The sequence below is a fragment of the Cibotium barometz genome, chromosome 14 (assembly GCF_041138505.1).
Source record: "Cibotium barometz isolate CiBa-2024 chromosome 14, ASM4113850v1, whole genome shotgun sequence".
NCBI classification, from domain to species: domain Eukaryota; kingdom Viridiplantae; phylum Streptophyta; class Polypodiopsida; order Cyatheales; family Cibotiaceae; genus Cibotium; species Cibotium barometz.
In genome coordinates this window covers 22029715-22051185 of record NC_141059.1, presented here as the reverse complement: position 1 = coordinate 22051185, position 21471 = coordinate 22029715, and the positions used below count along the sequence as shown (strand labels likewise).

The window sequence follows — 21471 nt, the reverse complement described above, 5'->3', positions numbered from 1 at the left end:
CAAAGAAGCGATGGGACAACTTATACGTAGTTATAGCTTGACAAAGGTGACACATTTCTTCCCTACAAAGATTAATTACACAACATCTATGGTGGCAAAGCAATTCATGGTGTATGTGTTTAAATTACTTGGTATGTCCAAGAAAATTTGTGATGTCAAGTTCATGAGTTTATTTTGGAGAACTCTATTTGAGACCATGGAAACCAAGTTGATAATCCTAGTATTGCTTATCATCCCAACACTGATGATCAAACAGAAAGAATGAATAAGCGAGTGGAGACTTATTTGAGACACTATTGCCACCATGAGACAACATACATGGAATGACTGGTTGCCTCTTACTAAATTTACATCATGTAAGCATTAGCATGTTACCATTTGAGACATTTTATGGCTACAAGATCAATATACCAATGGTGTTAATCAAGCAAGACAATACTAATCCAAATGCAAAGGAAGAGGTGAAAAAGATGAAAGAAATACTTCAACAATGTGAGGCCATCATCAAGAGGTCACAAGAAAGAATGAAGCACTATGACAATGCTCATTGAAGACTATTAGAGTTCAAAGAAAAGGATTATGTATTTTTAAGAATTCCTAAATCAAGATATGATTCTCAAGGACAACACCAATAACAAATTAGCTCACTACTACCACCTACGGGTGAAGAAGAAAAGATTAAACATGCTCGAAGAGCATAATGAACAAACGATAAAGATTGCTTCGCAATCATCCTATGGTTGTGTTCTCGATCAAATGGCATAAATTACCTCCCATGGTAGCTTGATTCTATGTTGTAGAGGTATGAAGAGCTTTTGGATACATATCATGAGTGATATTGATTTCAAATAGAAGCTATTTACTTGTTGAAGTTTTTGTTATGACAATTTTGGAGTCCCCATTAGTGGAAGATTAAAGTTCTCATGCAAGAAATCTTTCATGAGAGATGCACATTAACATTAGGGATGACTTGAGAAATATTATGCAATTTTTTTTATTTTTCAAACCATGCACATGAAGGCCATTATATTGAATATGATCTACATGGTTATTAGAGTTGCATTCCATTTCATGAGCTAAATTTTTATAGTTTCTAAAACGAAACGAACAAAAAAATATGGTTTGTAACATCGTCACACATCTTTTCCATAATTGTATAAGACAACGAGCATGGTCGTGTAAAAGGCCACTAATAAGTGTAGTGTAAAAAGAGGCCCAAGTATATAGGCCCATGGATATATTTTATTTAATAACTTTTAAAATATACATTCTTCTCTTAAAACTTATTGCTCAAGAATCCATGGTAGTTTGTCTACCCTTGTCTGCATTCCATGTAATGAGTACTAAGTTCTATGTACTCCATCCCTATTGAGTGCAACCTTCTCTTGTAATATATATATATACATATACATATATATACATGTATGTATGTATGTACACACACGCACATACATGTATATATACATGTGTGTATATATATGTATTTGTGTTTATATACATACATACATACATATATATATGTATATAAATATATTTATATATATATATATATATATGTATATAAATATATATATGTATATAAATATATTTATATATATATATATATATGTATATAAATATATATATATATATATATATATGTATATAAATATATATATATATATATATATATATATATATATATATATGTATATAAATATATTTATATTTATACTTATATATATATATATATATATATATATATATATATATATTTACACATGTATAGATATATATACAAGTGTGTGCATATATATACATATATAAATATATATATATTTCTATACATGCAATCTTTTTTATTTATTATTATTATTATTATATATATATATATATGTATGTATATGTATATATACATGTATATGTGTAAAAAAACATATATATATATATATATATATATATATATATATATATATTATTTTTCTTTTCTTTTCTTTTCTTTATTTGTATCTATTAGGCACTGATAACATTAGTGAGAATGTCATAGTATCTAGTCGATACTATGTATGAGTTCATCGTTTATTGTCTTATAGATGACCACCATGAGGTTATAAATTGCGCTTTCTTATAAGGTGAATTTAAGCATGTTTCCTAGATTCATCTAGGTATATGTATGTGTGTGTGTGTGTGATGCTATGCATGATGGAGTTGATGGTTAATTGTCTTGTGGATGACTACCATGAGATTATAAATTGCATTTTCTTATAAGGTGAATTTGAGCATGTTCCTGGATTCATCAATATATGTGTGTGATATATATATGTTTAAAAAAATGTATGTGTGTGTGTATGTTTATATATATTAGTATGTATGTATGTATGTATGTATGTATATACATACAAATACACCTATACATATATATATATATATATATATATATATATATATATATATATATATATATATATATATATATATATATGTGTGTGTGTGCACACACACACACATCATATGATGATGTGCGTGTACACGCACAAGCATTGCATGTGTGCGCACGCACATACATACATAATATACATATATGTTACCATACGCATTAGAGCTAAACATTGGAATACTTATGTTACAAGCCTAAAAATCTTGACGATACAAATATATTTCTTTGCAACATCAAAAATTGTGCTTTTCAACATGGAATCAGGCCCTGCATAGGAACGGTGATGTCAGGTTCACTTTGCACATGACAAACTTACATTGTCCTGGCTAACTTCACAAGTTAAGATTTTTTGGAAGCTGAGCATCTTACAAATTTTTGGAAGCTGAGCAAATTCTTGCACAATGAGAAGAGGGGTCAACTGCTTGATCCTTTAGATCCTTAGCACTCAAACCTACACAGTTCCTGCTGGCTGTTTACGGATAAGCTTACACCTTTAACCATTATCTAAAAATTCTAAGCACAGCTACAAAGTTGAAAGCTATTTCACAAGTGTAGATTTCAAACAATCGAACATCCTAGGAGAAAAGGTGGAATAACATTGGATTAGAGTGCATGTTGCATATGTCTCTGTACGAGACAAGTTTGCATCCGTATGTGTGAATTTAAGAGCGTAACGCATGCATGTGTAGAAAAACAGAGACTACAATTTTAGCTCTTAACATATAAGTGTAAGTGCATATACAGAAGCATGGAGAAATAGAGACCTCCTTTTGGTTCTTACCATATAGGTGGACGATATCCAATAACAAATGTGCACACATGCACATGGATGTGCATGGGTAAGTGCATGCATGTCATGTAGAGAAAAAACATTACCACCATTAAGCTCTTACCATATAAATAGAAACTCTCCAATGTCCATGTGCATGTGTGCATGTGGGAGTGCATACATATGCATGTGTAAAGAAAATAGAGACTACCTTACAAGTGGGCATCTGCATGTGTTAGCGCATGCATGTGTATTGTGCATATGAAGAGAAAAATAAAGACAACCTTCAAGCTCTTGCCATATAATTGGAATCTCTCTGACAACACATGCACATGAATGCAAAGTGCATGTGTGAGTGCTTACATATGCATATAACATGCAATGCTTATGTACGTATGTGCATGCGAGAGTGCACACAAGGATTTGCATGTGAGAGTGCATACAATGCGCATGCCAAGAAAATAGAGACCACCTATTAGCACTTACCATGTAGCTGGAAAAATCTCCTGACACATCCTCAGAGCAACCTGACAATACACACCCACACACAAGTATGGCACACTCCCTACGCAGGCATTATCCTGTTCAGGTGCGAAGGGACTGTCTCAGCCTGATCTGGTCTGCAGTTGTACTGCAGACAGAACAAGCACCCCTGGTGCCGCATAATCAGAAAAACAGGTTTATTGCACAAAAAAGTAAACCATTACTTGTATACAGTGATTGTTCATAAAAATAGAAAAATATACTGCAAAGTTGACCCATCACATATGTATCCCTCCAAGTGAGAACATAAATGCCCAACGCCAAAGCTCTTGCACAGCCTGCAGGCGGAAAACAGTGTGAGGAAAAGCTAGAAATTTGAGGACATGTATCTACAACACAGTTGCAATGGTCAAGGTATAACCACCTGACTCCACGTTCAATTGATCCCTGATGTAGATGATTCCTGGTTCTTTCTGATGTAGCTCTCAGGCAAGTAGATTTCCCCTCCCACCTCTCCCCATTGCTCACCACTGATGGTCTTCTTTGCTGCAAGAAATTCTGCACTCATCTCATTCATACCATGCTTGATAGCTTCTTCTGCATCACCATACCCATGTTCTGCAGCATACTTGCGAACATCTTCAGTTATCTTCATGGAGCAGAACTTGGGTCCACACATGGAGCAGAAATGTGCAACTTTGGCACCATCAGCAGGTAGAGTCTCATCATGAAAAGCTTGAGCTGTGACTGGATCTAAAGAGAGAGCAAACTGATCACGCCAACGGAACTCAAACCGAGCTTTGCTCAAGGCATCATCCCATCTTCTGGCATAGGGATGCTGCTTAGCTAAGTCAGCAGCATGTGCAGCTATCTTGTAAGCTATGACTCCAGCCTTAACATCATCTCTATTAGGCAAGCCGAGGTGTTCCTTGGGGGTAACATAACAGAGAAGTGCAGTACCAAGGGCTCCAATGTTTGCAGCACCTATGGCAGAAGTTATATGGTCATATCCAGGGGCAATATCTGTGGTCAAGGGCCCAAGAGTGTAGAATGGGGCCTCACTACACCAGTCCAGCTGCTTCTCCATATTTTCAGGGATCTTATGAAGAGGGATATGGCCAGGGCCCTCATTCATGACTTGCACATCTTTCTCCCAAGCCCGTCGAGTAAGCTCCCCCTGAGTGGCAAGCTCCGAAAACTGTGCCTGGTCATTGGCATCATAAATTGAGCCTGGCCTAAGCCCATCCCCAATGGAGAGTGAAATATCATACTTATTGCAGATGTCAAGAATATCATCCCAGTGCTCATACGCAAAATTTTCTTTGTGGTATGCGAGACACCATTTTGCATGGATTGAACCACCACGGGACACGATTCCAGTCATGCGCCTTGCAGTTAGCGGAATATATCGTAGCAAAACTCCCGCATGGATGGTGAAGTAATCAACTCCTTGCTCGGCTTGCTCAATGAGGGTGTCCTGGAACACCTCCCAGCTCAGCTTCTCAGCAATCCCATCAACCTTCTCAAGAGCTTGATAAATTGGGACTGTTCCAACTGGGACTGCAGAATTGCGCAGGATCCACTCTCGAGTCTCATGGATATGGCGGCCAGTAGACAAATCCATCACGGTATCAGCACCCCACATCGTAGCCCATTGCAGCTTCTGCACCTCCTCTTCGACAGAGCTTGAAACGGCAGAATTCCCAATATTTGCATTCACTTTGACAAGAAAATTTCTGCCAACAATCATGGGCTCCAACTCAAGGTGCCTTTTGTTGGAGGGAATGATGGCCCTTCCACGAGCCACCTCTGACTGGACAAATGCCGGATTCAAGTTCTCTCTTACAGCACAGTACATCATCTCTTCCGTCACAATGCCTTTCTTTGCATAGTGCATTTGAGTGAATCGCTTGTCACCTTTAGCCTCTCTCCTCTTTATCCACTCCTTCCGGATTTTTGGAAGTCCTTCACAGTCAGGAGACCCACTAAGAACTTCATAAATTTGCCAAAACTGCAAAATTGAGCTAGTATAAGTACAACCACCAAGTAAAGACCGTACCTGTATGAGGGTTGACATTCTGTGGTCCACTGGTATCATAGGCGTCAAAAGGAGGTTCATCGCCTGACAAATGAACTCGCCTATATGGGACACGGAGAATAGATGCAGTAGACTCATGAACAACTTCACTGCACAAAAATCAAAATAACATGAGGTCATGGCCACAATGCATAATATGCAACTGTTAAGATGAGGGGATGGCAAAATTGTATGCACATAATCTAGCATGTACATATGAAAAAAACTGCAGTTCTTCAAGTGAAATGACCGTGAAGACGACGGCAAGAATGCATGTATGTTAATGAAATGAAATAAAGCGAATGCAGAAATGCATGCACATCAATAGCATACAGTTGTATGCCAATCAAATGTAATGCATTTGAAACTTAAGACCATACCTGTACTCTTTGGAGCTGTTGGGAAAGCACTCCTCAAACGATGGGATGGGGAGAAATTCTGGAGAAGAAGGATCCTTGGTTGTAGCACGTCTGTGGCTGGGCTTCTCAGAAGCCACGGATGGCGTAAGCACTGCCCTGGCCTTAACAGCATCACCCTGCAAGCTGGCTGCTAGGCGAAAGACCCTAGTTACCGCGAATTTTGGAAGGAAAGATAATTGCTTGATGTGGTCAGCTGCCTTCACGAGGGAGAAGGCTAAGTTAGTATCATGTTTCAAAGCAGTAGATGTGGAGGCAGCATTGAGGGCAGCCATGCCAGCCATGATCTGTTTCACAAAACTGTGGTGAAGTTAGTGAAGTGGTAGAAGCAGCTTCAGCTTAAGAGGCAAACATGTGCAATGGGGTAGTAATAGTGTATGCAGCAAAGATGTGATGCATGTTGTATGTGTGTTTGTACTCTCTAAATTTAGCAGATGGCCTAGTTTGATATTTCTCACAGATTTGCATGCAGGCAAATCATTAAGAAGAAAACTAAAGTTTATTTAATCAAGCCAATAACACAATTGATTAATTGATGCACACTCACCGGAAAATGTGTCAGCTACTTGCCACAGCTTTGTGGAGGGGGTTTCACAGCCTGCAACTTTCAAGAAGAGAACAAACACAAGGGAAGAATCTTCGCAGGAAAAGGACCGACAACCCTTTTAAAAGTATGTTCACTTTAATCAGTTCTCAAGGATGAGGAGCCCACGAGGATGCTTCCCAAAAGAGAGAAAAGACGAAGAAGATTGGAGCTTCTCCTAGATTTTTCCCTGAGGCATGCTCACCATGTGGGCACCCTGCCCCCCAAAAAGTATCTACTTTTTGCCAACTTCGATGCTTGAAAAAGTTAAAAGTAAAATGGCACCCGGCCCGCTAGGGCACCCATGAGCGCCCGCCATAGCTTGGGCCTGGAATGGGCACCCAAAAAACCTTTTTTGCTTGTCATACATTGTAGCACATCATACTTTGGAAGCATCATCATGTAAACATACAATTGTTGATATCAACAAGTATAATTGTTGATATCAACAAGTCTCTGCCCTTGGGGTGATTAGTGAGAATTTCTAAGGGCAAAGTCAAAAATTTCAAGAGGGGGCCTACTATGGCAACCATGCATGAAAGTTTTCAAGAGGGAGCCTACTATGGCAACCATGCATAAAAATTTTCAAGAGGGGGCCTAATATGGCTTGGTATGAGATATATATGGGAGACCAAGTTGGTTAGTGAGAATTTCCGGGGGCCTACTATGGCAACCAAGCTGATTAGTAAAGTTTGGTATGAGAAATATATGGGACACCAAGCTGATTAATGAGAATTTCTAAGCGCAAAGTCAAAATTTTCAAGAGGGAGCCTACTATGGAAACCATGTGTGAAATATCTTTCACCTTGGATATTAGAATATAAAGGGAATGAAGCTTTTGTAGAATAGAAGAACAAAGATTTGTCTCATATTTGAAGATCAAGGGGTGCTATACCGCACATGGTGATTTTGGCATGAGCCATATTTCCAAAGAGACCTTGGCTTGTCCTCCATCCCAACGAGAACCACACGAGTGCCCTACATGGACGGAAATTGGGTTAACAAAAAAGAGAACTTTGCTTATCCTCCATTCCAAGGAGAACCACACGTGTGCAGTAATTGGGTTGACAAAAAAGGTAATTCACTAGCAATATGGTTTAGGACCAAGATTCACCTCGTTAACCACTCAAGAGGTTAACATGGTTTTACCCACCCAACCTATCGTAAGGCGCTTTGCCATCTTACCTACTCCAAACAAGAACTTATCTTTTGTAAGATGATGCTAGAGCATATAAAGCAACCTTACCTTGTGCCTAATGCCAAATAGGGAAAGTCTAAGGACTCCATATATATAGTTGCTTAAGACTAGTAGTAGAGGCCATACCATTTTTTAGTTTGGTCAACCTAAAAGCTAGTCATTTATATATAAGTCGTTTTTGACAATAAGCAAAACACAATCATTCCCTTGCAATAGTTTGCTTTTGTGAGCTCTCCTCTTCCCTCTTCTTGCTTGCTTGCATGCCATTGAATCCTGCATGCTAGATAGTTTTGATTGTAGGTTGTCTTCTTCCATTAGCTTCCCCTTCATTCCCCACCATTTGTGAGAGAGAAACATCACATGGGATCATCTCTTGTTGCCTCCATCTCATCATAGAGAGCCATAGAGAGCCATATTTGGCGTTGCTGCCAGGAATTAGCCTAGGGCTTAGCCATCCATTCCAAGCTATTAGGATCATCCAAATATTGCTCAGTGTTGATTAAGAGACCGCACTCTGAAAAACATATAGTTTTGGAGCCTTGGATGTGTTAGTTTTGTTGCTTTTGATTTTTATTTGAAGATTATTTTCATTAGGGCATTCTATTTTCATATCTTGGAAGGGAAAAATCATGGTTTCTTGGTGATTTGAATGATTTTGGAGCCCACAATACTTAGATTTCATTGTACTAAGCCAAGGAATAGCTTACCAATTGTGATTAGGAGTAAAATCCATTCCAAAAACATGAGCATTAAGCTCCATTAAAGTGTGAATTAGAGTGAATTAGTTATTTTTTGTTTATGCATTTTATATTTTTCTATGCATTGTTTGAATTAAGATCTATCAGGTGTAGATTAGAGTGGGATAGCTATTTTTTTTGTTCATGCATTTATATTTTTTCATACATTAGTAGCTCAGAAGTATTCAAAATTGATTTAAAAAATAATTAAAACACTTAATTACTTGTATAACAAGCATTAACTAGGATTAGGAGTTTTAATCACCCCTATCAAGTCCAAAAGTCTTACAAAACTCCAAAAACCAGGCCAAATGAGCTCTCAGGTTAGGAGATGTGAGCCTAGAGGCCATAGTCCTACTAAAAAAAGACGCGAGTCAAACATGTGAGTAAACACATATGAGCCTAGAGACATGAGCCACGAGTCTGGACACATGAGTTGCGAGTCTGAAGACGTGAGTCTAGAGGTTGATATGCTGAATACTATACTAACCAATTATTAATGCCTTAAAGACTTTTGAGGACATACCTACTCATGCCCTTTTAGGATTTTCTTATCATATAATCTATACGAGCAACAATTTCTAAGGAAAATTCTTGTCCTTTGTAATTATTGAGATATTAAAGTACAATTATTACCCACTAACCCTATCATAGGCCTGCTACAAAGGATAAAGTTTACGAGTGTAATTTATACAAAAAAGCGTGAGCTTGTATGCGTGAATCAATAGTTTAAACTTTAAAAAAAATTATGGAGAAAAAAATGTATTTTTATAGCTTAAGAAAAACATGCATGTTTGAAATCAATTTCAAACCTACTTCAGGAAGTATTAGAGAGACCATTTCACCTAAGTGAAACCTTTGATGCGAACCTGATTTGGAGTAATTGTTGAGAATAATAATACAATTGACTACAGTGCATCAAACCACACTTCTTCAAATCTACCCAGCCTTCAGTCCCAACAAATGACCAGCACTCTGTATAGTGCTCCCATGTTAGGAAGGCAAAACTCCTTCAGATCCACCTTATGTAAGAAGCTTTGGGAAAAAATGAGCCAACTAAATGCAAACGTGAGTAGAGGAACAATGGAACACCTAGAAGCAAGAGCTGCTTATACAGCCCTCTGAGCCACCAGATTCACCAACTAGCTCTGTAACAATGCCATAAACTTCATGAAAAGGGCACTAAACCATCGTATTTTTTGGTGAAGCTCCAGTGAAGGAATGGGAACAAGACCATGAACCTCAAGGTTCACTCCCTTAGGAAGTGATCAAATCATGTTAAACGCCACACAATGTTTCAAACATTTGGTGTCAGTCTAGAGCTAAGATTATCTCAAGCTGACTACGACCAACTAGCAACCCGACAACTATAGGGACACATCTCTGTTATTTTACACCATTACGGTTAAATATTACTTAGAACACATAATAGCAAGCACACATAGTGCAAGAAATAGTCCCACTTTCCATAGGAGCTCATTATAAAAGCATACACAGTGCAAGTAGGAGTGCCACTTTCCATAGGAGCTCATTATATAAAAGTGTATTTACCATGGAACAAAGTTCCAGTTCTTCTCCATTCTCGGAAGAGGATCATGGAAGACAGGGAAGAGTAAAGAACCAATGTACGAGACTACCTCTCAAACTAACGTGATCCACAAGGGCATTCACATAACATGTCCCAAGCCAATGAGAATGGGGCAAGAAATCCCAAACTGTGAAATAGAGGGTTTTGTGCAACCACTTTCTTACATTCTATCGCCACGTAAATATGCAGAAGACATGCTTTAGATGGCATTTAAAATGAGAAGGGGGTTGCCATAAACAAAATACCTAGAAGCTTAGAGGGGGCAAAACAAAGCCAATCCACATCTCAAGGGTGATGACCAAAGTTGATGGAGCTGGAGATCCCATTTATCGACCAAATTTGCAAGGCCATGGGAAGAACTTGATGATCCTATTCAATTTATCTTTGCCTTAAAGGCAAAGTAGGCCAGTGGTTTAGGTCTCTAAACCCACATGAAAAGGCTAACTATAAGTTCTTGAGAACACATTCATTGTGGGATTCTTGCCCAGTGGAATGGAGCCCCATCGCACAGATCTATAACCTCAAGCAAGAGAAGGGTGAAACAATACGAGACTATATTACTAGAACGAAGTATCTCCATAAGAGATGTAGCCCTTTTAAGAGACTAGATGACTTATCACTCATCAATTAATTTATGATCGGTCTCAAGAACAAGAGGCTTCATGACCATCCCTATTATTCTAGACATTACATCTTTGATGAGTGTTGCTCTCGCAAGGTAACGGACCTAGTAGTTGACAATCTCTAAGACAAGGATATAGAAGTCATCCATCCAAACTAGGAGATAGGGAACACATCATCCAAAGCCTCAATGGTTAAGAGTGCCCCACCAGCACCAGCTAGTCCTAGTCAAGGACATGACTATAGATGAGTTGGCAAAATTTTTGCTATACCATTTAGGCTAAAAGGGCTATCCCCAAGGGCAATCAACCTTAGTCCACAACACCTATTTACATGAAGAGAGATGGTTTGGTGGCACTACTTCCTGACCACCAAAAATCATACAAGTACGGAGTGTCTAATACTAAGGCCTCGATAACAATGGTATTGTGCTCATTGCCACTACCATGGAAAACATGATACAACCCATTATTGGTACCAAGGAAACTTGATAACACAATCTATACTCTTGGCGCGCCAAACTAACCATTAGTCTTACACCACCCAACCAAACGCTTCTTAGATTGGTACATAATCTAGTGTCTTTTTATCAGAACCCTATACCGAGAGGTATGTATAAACCACCCACTAATGCTATACCCACCTAACCAGTTTCTCTTGGAACCACACCAATACAACAGTACTTGGTGACATTGCCAAAGGACTCCAAGAGTCTAGAATAAGAGAGTTATGAGTCATATGAGCAATACAATTCATATGGATATCTAGAGCAACCCGACCCATTGATATTCTTCGTTGTTCGAAGTTGTGGTGCAACAAAGGGCGAGAGACTTTAATAGCATGTCACATAGACCACCTCTTCTCAATGTTTCCAATCTAAGGTCACTCATCATGTTGCTGAGTGTCCTCATATAGAGCCGTCGTTGCATGAAGTATCCTAATTCCATCCTCGAATCCATTGACAAATCCCAATGTCATTCCATATGCAGGCACATGCTACAAGTGTGGATTCACTCAAGCTTTCAAGTATTGTCCCAATAGAGTGAAAATCTCTTGGTGAGCCTTGACTTGTTAATTATGATAAGGTGGACTTATTTATATAGTCCCCCTTAATACCAAGTTGAGGCTCCAGACCAAGGAAAAAGAAATGAAGAAGCTAAAAGCTCAGGCTTTAACCTCAAAGACAACCACCAAAGAACTTGAGGTGTAATCCCTAAAGGCTACAGTAGCCCTCGAGAAAAGGCTAAAGGACCGGATCCAAAGATCTAAAAGAAGAAAACCTCAGAGCACCCAGAAACACATTGTTGTTGTCAAGGGCACTGAGGTGACCACCATTAAAAGTGGTTCAGATAATAGCTCCGAAGCTGCCTCCCTCACAGAGACAACGGGCGATATCCCACTCAAACTAGCTCTTTCCAAAGAGAAGAAACCCATTGAGTATGCAAACCTTCCAAAGAAACTCAAAGGTATTCCAACCCCGTGTTGGAGGAGAGTAATCAGGTTTCTTTCCGCCAAAATCAAGGATCAAGATTCCAGACTCCAGCTCCTTCCTTCCAGAGTTATCAGGTTTCTTTCCGCCAAAATCAGGAAAATCCCAGAGGTAGACCCTCTAGCCAACCCGCAGTCTCAATCCAAGGTAATGCAAGACCTCGGCCTCAGAATAGGGGAAGGCAAAGAGAGATATTTTCAAATCGGCCATCCACTTCCAAGACAGTAACGCTGGAAATGAAACAAGCCGAGTGAATGTAAGGAAGGTGCAGGCTAGACTAGAGCTAGGAATGAACTACTAACCTTGCATGAGAGTATTCCAAACCCTATTCCATATTATAGAACCAATATAGGGGAACCTTGAAGCATGCCAAACCATTCTTAAGAAGCTTAAAAAGGATCTAGCTTCGAGCCTCTATCTAGAACCAATCCAACTAGATTTTTCATTGCTAGATGCAGTGAAGGAGGACTCAGTGAGAGGTGAAAGTTTACCTTCCATGAGTCATCATAGACACCATAATATTTTCTTTAATATGATAGCAACGCTGCCTCCTAGGGGAGGATTAGTGCACATCCCCTACACATTGGCAGGTCCAAGCCCACCTCCGAGTGCGCACGAATATCGTACAACAGAAATAACAAGCCTCACATAATTCTTATCCTTGAAAGTTTGAGTCCCAATAAGTTCTCTTTTACAAGGAAATTCTCAACTTTGGAGAGACTTATCTGACTGGGTGAATGGGAACTGAAGATCCCACACTCCTAACTGGATGATTAGGAACTTAAGAGCCCACATTCTTGGTGAACCTAAAGAGGAGGATGTGTCGCGACACACTAAGTTCTCTCCTTCCTTACCCAAGACAAAGGGACAACTAAAAGTGACCATAAACAAATTGGGACACTATTTCAAAAGTAATGAAATGAATGCCATGTTTCGTGCAATTTATAAAGGCACGGTGGTCCTCCATAACCTTACATGGTGGTGCTGGTGTTAGCATAATCACCAAGGATTATTGGGAGACCTGAGGAAGCCCACCACTTGTAGGCACAATTTTCATGGTCAAGCTTGTTGACGAGAACACATCTAAACCTTTGGGTAGCTTAATCACCAAGGATTATTGGAAGACTTGAGGAATCTCACTACTCGTATAAGCAAACGTTTCACGGTCAAGCTTGCTAACAAGAACACATCTAAACCTTTGGGCATCCTTCAAGATGTAAAGATTAAGACCTTTGGGGTAAGCTTCCACCACACATTTGTAGTAATGGATTTTCATAGAAGAGGGTCATACACCATGATCCTTAGAGGACCTTACATGAGAGACACAAGTTTGGTTCACGATTGGCAAACCAATCACATTTATATATGCAAAGGTATCTGATCCTTGAAAATAAACTTGAAAATAGGGAAGACTCATCCCATGGGTCGAGCATTCTCGCTAATAAGTATGATATAACCGCTTGGACCATGTTAATATGTGTAGAGCTTGTAAACAAGATGTGGGATGGTGAAGATAAGGGCCAAGAATATGAACCCCTCTTGGAGGCTACTGACTTTGAGGATTGGATTCCCATTTTGGCGATTATGGTGGACACTCTTCCACATAAGCTTGGGACAAGGTTTGCATGATCAGACGATGTTAAAATCACATCCAAAACATAACAAGCGGTGGAATCCACTCGCCTTGAGCTAGAGTTCCCCCATAAAGTCCACATTGTTGTCCATGGCCTACCTTGGTTGACATAGGGGCTAGCCACAATGTGTTATCTTGAGAGATGACTATCTGCATCAACCATTACCGCCATAAGCAATTCCCAATCCTATGGTTTTTTGGTTATTTTGAAGCTGAATTTTATATTGGAGTTAGCAAGTTTTATATGAATGGTACCGTATTCTTGGTGGATGAGGACACCCCATACTATAATTAAAAATATTAAAAAAGGAGAGAGGGAGAGAGAGAAGAGGACCATTTTTAAGTTTGACCACCTAGTGTGAAAACTAGTCATTTGTATGTAAGTCCTTTTTTAGGACAATAAGCAAAACACAATCATTTCCTTGCAAAAGTTTACTTGTGAGTTCTCCTCTTCCTTCTTCTTGCTCACTTGTATGCCGTTGAATCATGCTTACTTGATGGATGCATGTTAGATAGGTTTGATTGTAAGTTGCATTAGCTTCCACTTCATTCCTCTCCTTTTGTAAGAGAGAACCATTGCAAAGGACCATCTCTTATTGCTCCATCTAGGCATAGATATCTCTCCCTTCAACCATTTAGTAAAGGAGCATTCTAGTGTGAATGGAGTGAGGGCGTGATAGACGAACTAGTGTACCCACATAGGGAAGTTGTGGTTTTCTATTTTGAGACAAGACCCAATAACACATGGTTTGGCAAGGCTAAGGTAAGGTTTACTGCTAAGATAAGCTCCTAACTTGAACACACTCAAAAGTCTTGGAATTTTATTTGAGAGCTTATAAATGACCCCATCCCATGTTTGCTTTAAAATTACATTGAATCCTATAGGAATTCCAAGCAAAGGAGCATTCTAGTGTGGCAATGGAGTGAGGGGGTGATAGACGAACTAGTGTACCCACATAGGGAAATTGTGGTTTTCTGGTTTGAGACAAGACCCAATAACACATGCTTTGGCAAGGCTAAGGTAAGGTTTGTTGCTAAGATAAGCTCCTAACTTGAACACACTCAAAAGTCTTGGAATTTTATTTGAGAGCTTATAAATGACCCCATCCCATGTTTGCTTTAAAAATTACATTGAATACTATAGGAATTCCAAGTAAACAAAAAAACACATTCCTTAAGAACAAGCTTAAGCCATGAGAATCCAAAATCTCAGATTCTTGGTAAAAACACTTATAAGAGGTTCAAATTTGATTTGTGGTAAGGCTCGAAGCTAGACAATAGGAGGGTATTACAATAAGTATTCAAAGATGCTAAGGGACCGACTAGGTAGCCAAGAGAGTTGGGAATGAAAAAATTAGCGTTATGTGTAGAGAGGAGATCATTAGAATTCTAGGTGGAAGCATGTCCCCAATAATTTAGTTAAGTCAATAAGGGGTAAAAGTCCCAAAGCATGGACATAGATTTGATCCCTACGCATTGCAATAGGTGGTTATGCTAGGTGTAAACAAAAAATTCTAGTTATTTTCACACATAAAGAAAGGTGGAAGCCTAGGTAATGTAAGGAGACCTTGGACCACCTTGATGAGCTAACCAACCCAAAAGATCTGCAAGAGTAAAGAAACAAGGACAATTATGTTGACTTTAAAAGGGGGAACTAGGATTCCCCTTGGCCAAGGCCAAAAAGGGTTTGACTCAAAAGAGATCGTCCCAAACCATGCATTATGAAGACATACCGATAGATATTTCTGGAAATTCTAGACTATGTATGCCTTTTTAGACTCACCAAAGTATTCTTTTTAAATAAACAAGTAGTAGGCATGATGGTGGAAATCTTGAAGTCTAATGATGGATGTGGTGAGTTTGAGTCTCACTCCCTACAACCAGGAGTGTCACATTGTAAGGGGGTGGGGGAAGGGCCTGCTCTTAGGTGTGTGAGTTTTTGGAAAAGAAAAAGAAATAAGTATCAAAAACATGTGGATCAAGTTTCTATGAGGGCATTATGAGTCAAAATCTTCTTCTCGAGATTTATTAGGATAGAGTTGTTCGCATTATGATAGCGTTGTTCTCAAGATTTACTTAGATAGAGTTGTTCTCTTGATGAATGAGTTAAGAGGAAACCTCATGGCTAGAACATAAAATAACATTTTATAGCTCAAAGCTTAAATGAGGTTGAAGGGACACATTTAATACATGAGTGTAGATGAGAATGAAATGAGTGCATATCTACACATAGGCATTAGAGTCTTTTATAATGGACACCCTAATCATATTTGAAAACAAATAATTACATGTCTACCCATACAAAGACTTTTGCAAAGAAAACTCCATTCAATGTCACGTTATTCTACCTATAAATAAGTACTGCTCTTGCAACCACACATAACACTTGTGGATGCAACTTGTACTCCATGACAACATCAAATTAATGTGTCTGACATTTTCTAGAAAAAGATAAACAACATCATTGAAGGGATCTTCTTGCATTTTTGTCTTTTATATGCATGCATGCTACTATTAAATCAAATATATGCATGTATCCTACCATTAAATCAAATATAGTGTGGATTATAGAGAAATGAGACAAAGCAACCTTGTTTCTTGCATCACAGCCCTTATAGTGACCTTTTTTAACAAACGTTTATATAGAAAAAGAAACAAATATACCGTACAAAATTTAGAAAATAGTTTCTAGCATAACTTTTGTACACCAATATAGAGAATTCATCATGTGTTGATTGAGTTTAAAAGCACACCAATATTATATAGAAAAAGCAACAAATATATCGTACAAAATTTAGAAAATAGTTTCTAGCATAACTTTTGTACACCAATATAGAGAATTCATCATGTGTTGATTGAGTTTAAAAGTACACCAATATAGAGAACTCATCGTTTGTTGATTGAGTTATCAATTTAAAAGCATGTATGGTTCGACTAAAACCTTCCCTTTAAGCTTGGCATTATTAAAATTGAGCAATGTTGAACAAGACTCATGGAAAGTGGTATTAAAAAACTTGATACAACTCGAGATGCTAAATTAGTGTTCTAGAGATACTCATGATTGTAGCATTCATAATGCTCCAAAAATCTCAAAGTGATATATCACCATCAAAGTTTGTCCATGCACCATCAAAATATCTACATGAAAGAGCATTTGCACACATTTTTTATAATCAATTAGCCAATTCTCGATGGTCGGAATGGTTTGTTTAAGTAAAGTAGAGCTCACATGACAACATTTGCTTTAAGTAAGCTAGTTAAAATTGGTGTGAAAAGGTAGTTCAAAGAAAGATTTGTGGCAAATATTTAACAATCTTATCAAGTCTTGTTTTCTTGGTCTATTATTACATGAGGAATTGAATGTCTCCTTTTGATTTAAAAGAATAAGAAGATAGACAAGTATAGCATTTGTGAAGGTGCAAAGTAGCACATTCTGTAGTTTTTGCATAGTGTCAAATCTATAAACATTTTAACAAAAGTTATACTCATGTAGAAGCTCTTTCTTAGTACATCTTACGAAGAACTATATCCTTGTAAATCTCAAGAACAAATCTATCTTAGTAAATCTTAGAAAGAATAGGGTGTTGCACACACTAATAATCAATTTGAAAGGTTTTATAAGCCAATGCACATTGCTCACTCTTGCCTTACCCATAGGGAGAAAGAGAACTAACATTTAAGGTGCTTTACACACCATGCCCAATAAGGAGTTTGCAAAACATGGTGGGTTTCTCACAGCCAAGTTACTTGAGTTGTCAAAACCCTTGACTATAAGAAATTCCATAAAACTTCTCTTTCTCATGCTTGGATAGGCTTAGTAGTCAAACGATAAAAACCCCTACTATGCCAAATTTAGACATAGTTGGGAAGCACTTGGCTCACTTAAATGGCTATGCTAATTGAGCTCTTGGGCATGGAAGACCAGTAAAATAAAGGTGTGCTTACATGGTTTGGTAAGGGTCCTCATACACCAAGTGGCGAAACAAAAAAGTGCACAAATCATTGTAATCCTCTATTAGTTGTCCACATAATATGTTTATCGTGCATCTTAGAGTTATTTGTAACTAACCGAAGGGAACACTTGACATCTACATAATTCTTGACGAGGGAAAGTGGGTGTATAAGGGACATCTTCTTTGCAGCTAAAACAAAAGGGGTGGGGGATCACGAGGGACAAGAGAATGAGATCTCCCCTTTAATGTGCAAGAAAATCTTATCTATTGAGTCCTTGAAGCAACACAATGTCTATTAAAAAAACCTTAAAGCAACACAATTATATGTAAATTATTTTATATTGAGCTACAAAAAAATTATATGAAAATCTTGTCTATAAAAAATCCTTACAAACAACAACACAATTATAGAGACCTAAATTTTTTTAATATGAAAATCTTATCTATAACCATAAACCTTAAAGAAATAAAACTAAATGTAAAGTATTTTTTTAGTGACATACCAAGAAACCCTAACGAGACCTTAAACCTTAAAGAAACACACCTAAATGTAAAGTATGTCATAGTGACATACAAAAAATTACTATTACAATATAAATGATGATATGTTGGTATAGATGATATAATAGAGATATCATGGCAAAGAATAATGAGATTTACACATCAAGTTGCATTTGATATGCAAGGATGCAATTGTGATGTCATAGCTGCAAAATCAATTGAAAAACCACAAACCATTCTAGACTAAGGGTGTGACAAAAGCGAGGAATCTAGAAGATGGCATGCCCTTTCACCAAATATGTTATAGGGTGGTGGGCCCTTTTTGGAGTTGTAGCATGGTGATTAGTTGAGCTAATAACACCCAAATAGACATAACTTGGGTTTCATTCCGCCCACTGGCTGCTGCAAAGAGATGAGAGGTGTAGCTAACCACCCGCAAACTTGTTGCCAAAGGCAGCAAGTCCATCTTGGCTACTACAAATCGTTCTTATGTAAAGGGATGACACAAAAAACTTGGGTCTGATTCCACCCCCTGGCTACAAAGGTGAGAGGTGTAGCCACCCACCCACAAACTTGTTGCCAAAGGCTGCTAGTCCATCTCAGCTACTACGGATGGTTCTAAAACACCCAAACGAGTTCCACCCAACATCGCCCAACGATCGAGAACCTTTTCTCACTAAATAGGTGGCCGTGCCATGGTATTTCCCAACTCACAAATTGTGCCCTCAACCAACCTATAAACTGTACTACTTTTTGCTACTTAGTGTAGAAAAGGAACAGCCATGAAGGATGGGCACTACTAAGATAGAATGGGCAATTGGAGGTGTGTAGACAATTGCTGGGTATCTGCAGTGTGAACATAAAAAATAAAAACCAACGAAGGGGTTATCCTACCAAATTGGAAATGACAAATGTAGCAGCTATAGGGAATCTGGGACAAAAAGTGTGACATAGCCAAGCATGCAATGCATCCATGTGGGCGCTCAAAAAAAGGGTAGAGGGCAGGCGTCTCCTCACCATATAAACCGAGCTCTGCTGCTGAACCCGCTAAGTCCCTTCTCCCTCTGCCTCTGCCTCTGCCTCTGCCTCTGCCTCTGCGACGATTAGCCATGGCTTGCGTTTCAGCTGCTTCCTCCACCCTCTCTTCTCCCGCATTTGCAGGCCTTTCTGTAAAGGGCTCCATCTCCCTCTCTTCCTCCTCTTCATCTCTCACTGGCTCTCGCCTCCTTGCACCCCTTCCCTTCGCTTCCCCATCCACCCATATCCGCTCCTCCCCCGCCCACGCGGCTCTCTATTCCGATTCTAGCTATGACCTTTCGTCCTTCAAATTCGAGCCCATCCGAGAAGCCATCGTTGCCCGCGAAATGACCCGCCGCTACATGACTGACATGATTACCCACGCAGACACCGATGTCGTTGTGGTCGGCGCTGGCTCCGCCGGTCTCTCCTGCGCCTACGAGCTCAGCAAGAATCCTAATGTGAAAGTGGCCATAGTCGAGCAGTCTGTGAGCCCTGGAGGGGGTGCATGGCTTGGTGGCCAGCTCTTCTCCGCCATGGTTGTTCGGAAGCCCGCCCATCTCTTCTTGGACGAGATTGGTGTGTCCTATGATGAGAAGGACACCTATGTGGTCATCAAGCATGCCGCCCTTTTCACATCCACCATCATGAGCAAGCTCTTGGCCAGGCCCAATGTGAAACTTTTCAATGCTGTGGCCGTGGAGGATCTGATCATCAAAGAGAACCGCGTGGCCGGGGTGGTCACCAACTGGGCCCTTGTGTCCATGAACCACAACACACAGAGTTGCATGGACCCGAATGTGATGGAGTCCAAGGTGGTTGTGAGCTCATGTGGGCATGATGGCCCCTTTGGTGCCACTGGGGTGAAGCGGCTTATGAGCATTGGCATGATTGACAAGGTCCCTGGCATGAAGGCCCTTGACATGAACACTGCCGAGGATGCTATTGTCAAGTTTACACGAGAGGTCGTCCCAGGCATGATTGTCACTGGCATGGAGGTGGCCGAGATTGATGGGTCTCCTAGGATGGTACAATTTCTTTCATCTGCCCCTTTTTTACATCGATTTTTAGGGTTTCGATTTGCACTTTGGTGGCTGATTTACATGCTATTGTAAGGGTCATGCGAGCTTGCCATTAATCGCCTGCTAAGCCAAGTGCTTATATATGTGGTATATCTTTGGGGGTGTGTTGTACTTGTGTTTATGCCGAGCATTGTTATTAATTGTGTTGCATTTGCAGGGGCCAACATTTGGAGCTATGATGGTATCTGGACAGAAGGCAGCTCATCTTGCTTTAAAGGCTCTTGGGCTTCCCAACGCTCTTGATGGCACCTACAAGCTCGGAGGAGTGCACCCTGAATCTTTAGTTTTGGCCTCTGCTGAGGATGAGACCTCAGCGTCTGCTTAGATCTTTTAGTTTCTGTTCTAGCTTAGAAAGTGTGTTCTTTTTGGGTGTCCCTTGTATAAGACTTCAATAAATTTTAGTTTTCCTTTTTACATGTTGTGTCCCATCATTGTTTCTGGTCCTAATTCTGTTGGCACCAGGGGTGCTCACTTTGCAAGAAGTGGGCTGAGATGACACCCTTAAAACCTGATCAGGATAATACCTGCGAAGGGAGTGTGCCCGTGTTTCTTTCTTCCTGCAGGGAAGCAACTTGAGCGGAAAATTGCATTGCGCACCTTCTTCATGCAACTTTGAAAGGTATGTTGGTCAAGTAATGTGATTTTAGTTTTGATTGGTGAGGAATGGTTTGTTCTGTGCCAATGTGGGGCAACGAAGTACATCGAAGTATTTAAGAGACAGGTAGATATTAGAGGGGTTCTGCAGCTTTGTCGATGGTATAGTAGTGAAAATGCATGTCTGGAGCATGGTGCTGCTATATTATGTCGTTTCCTTATGGAGCCGTAGAGGTAATGGAGAGGCAGAGGCACTGCAGGTTTGGCAAGGTTATAGTAGTGAAAATGCATGTTTGGACAATGGTGCTGCTATG

At 39.4% G+C, this 21471-nt stretch overlaps 2 protein-coding genes across 4 annotated transcripts; one reads left to right on the top strand and one right to left on the bottom strand.

Moving 5' to 3' along the window:
• Positions 1-3660: 3660 nt before the first annotated feature.
• Positions 3661-6972, bottom strand: LOC147631807 (phosphomethylpyrimidine synthase, chloroplastic-like). 3 transcript variants are annotated; one of them, XR_015267353.1, is made up of 5 exons: positions 6126-6706; positions 5728-5855; positions 4093-5633; positions 3932-4006; positions 3661-3816 (listed from the first exon to the last, which is right to left on the bottom strand). XR_015267353.1 is itself a non-coding variant. In XM_086808331.1 (5 exons), the coding sequence occupies exons 2-4, from the start codon at positions 6443-6445 to the stop codon at positions 4105-4107; spliced, it is 1977 nt and encodes a 658-aa protein (XP_086664457.1). In that variant the 5' UTR covers positions 6446-6461; positions 6709-6972; the 3' UTR covers positions 3852-4006; positions 4093-4104. The 3 variants fall into 3 exon arrangements, 2 of the variants coding, with proteins under 2 accessions (XP_086664457.1, XP_086664458.1); XM_086808331.1 differs by lacking the exon at positions 3661-3816 and adding an exon at positions 6709-6972 and having other exon boundaries at positions 3852-4006; positions 6126-6461; XM_086808332.1 differs by lacking the exon at positions 3661-3816 and adding an exon at positions 6709-6969 and having other exon boundaries at positions 3852-4006; positions 6126-6448.
• A 12468-nt stretch (positions 6973-19440) lies between these two features.
• Positions 19441-20979, top strand: LOC147631806 (thiamine thiazole synthase 4, chloroplastic-like). The gene is made up of 2 exons (XM_086808329.1): positions 19441-20509; positions 20721-20979. The coding sequence occupies exons 1-2, from the start codon at positions 19574-19576 to the stop codon at positions 20886-20888; spliced, it is 1104 nt and encodes a 367-aa protein (XP_086664455.1). The 5' UTR covers positions 19441-19573; the 3' UTR covers positions 20889-20979.
• Positions 20980-21471: the final 492 nt, after the last annotated feature.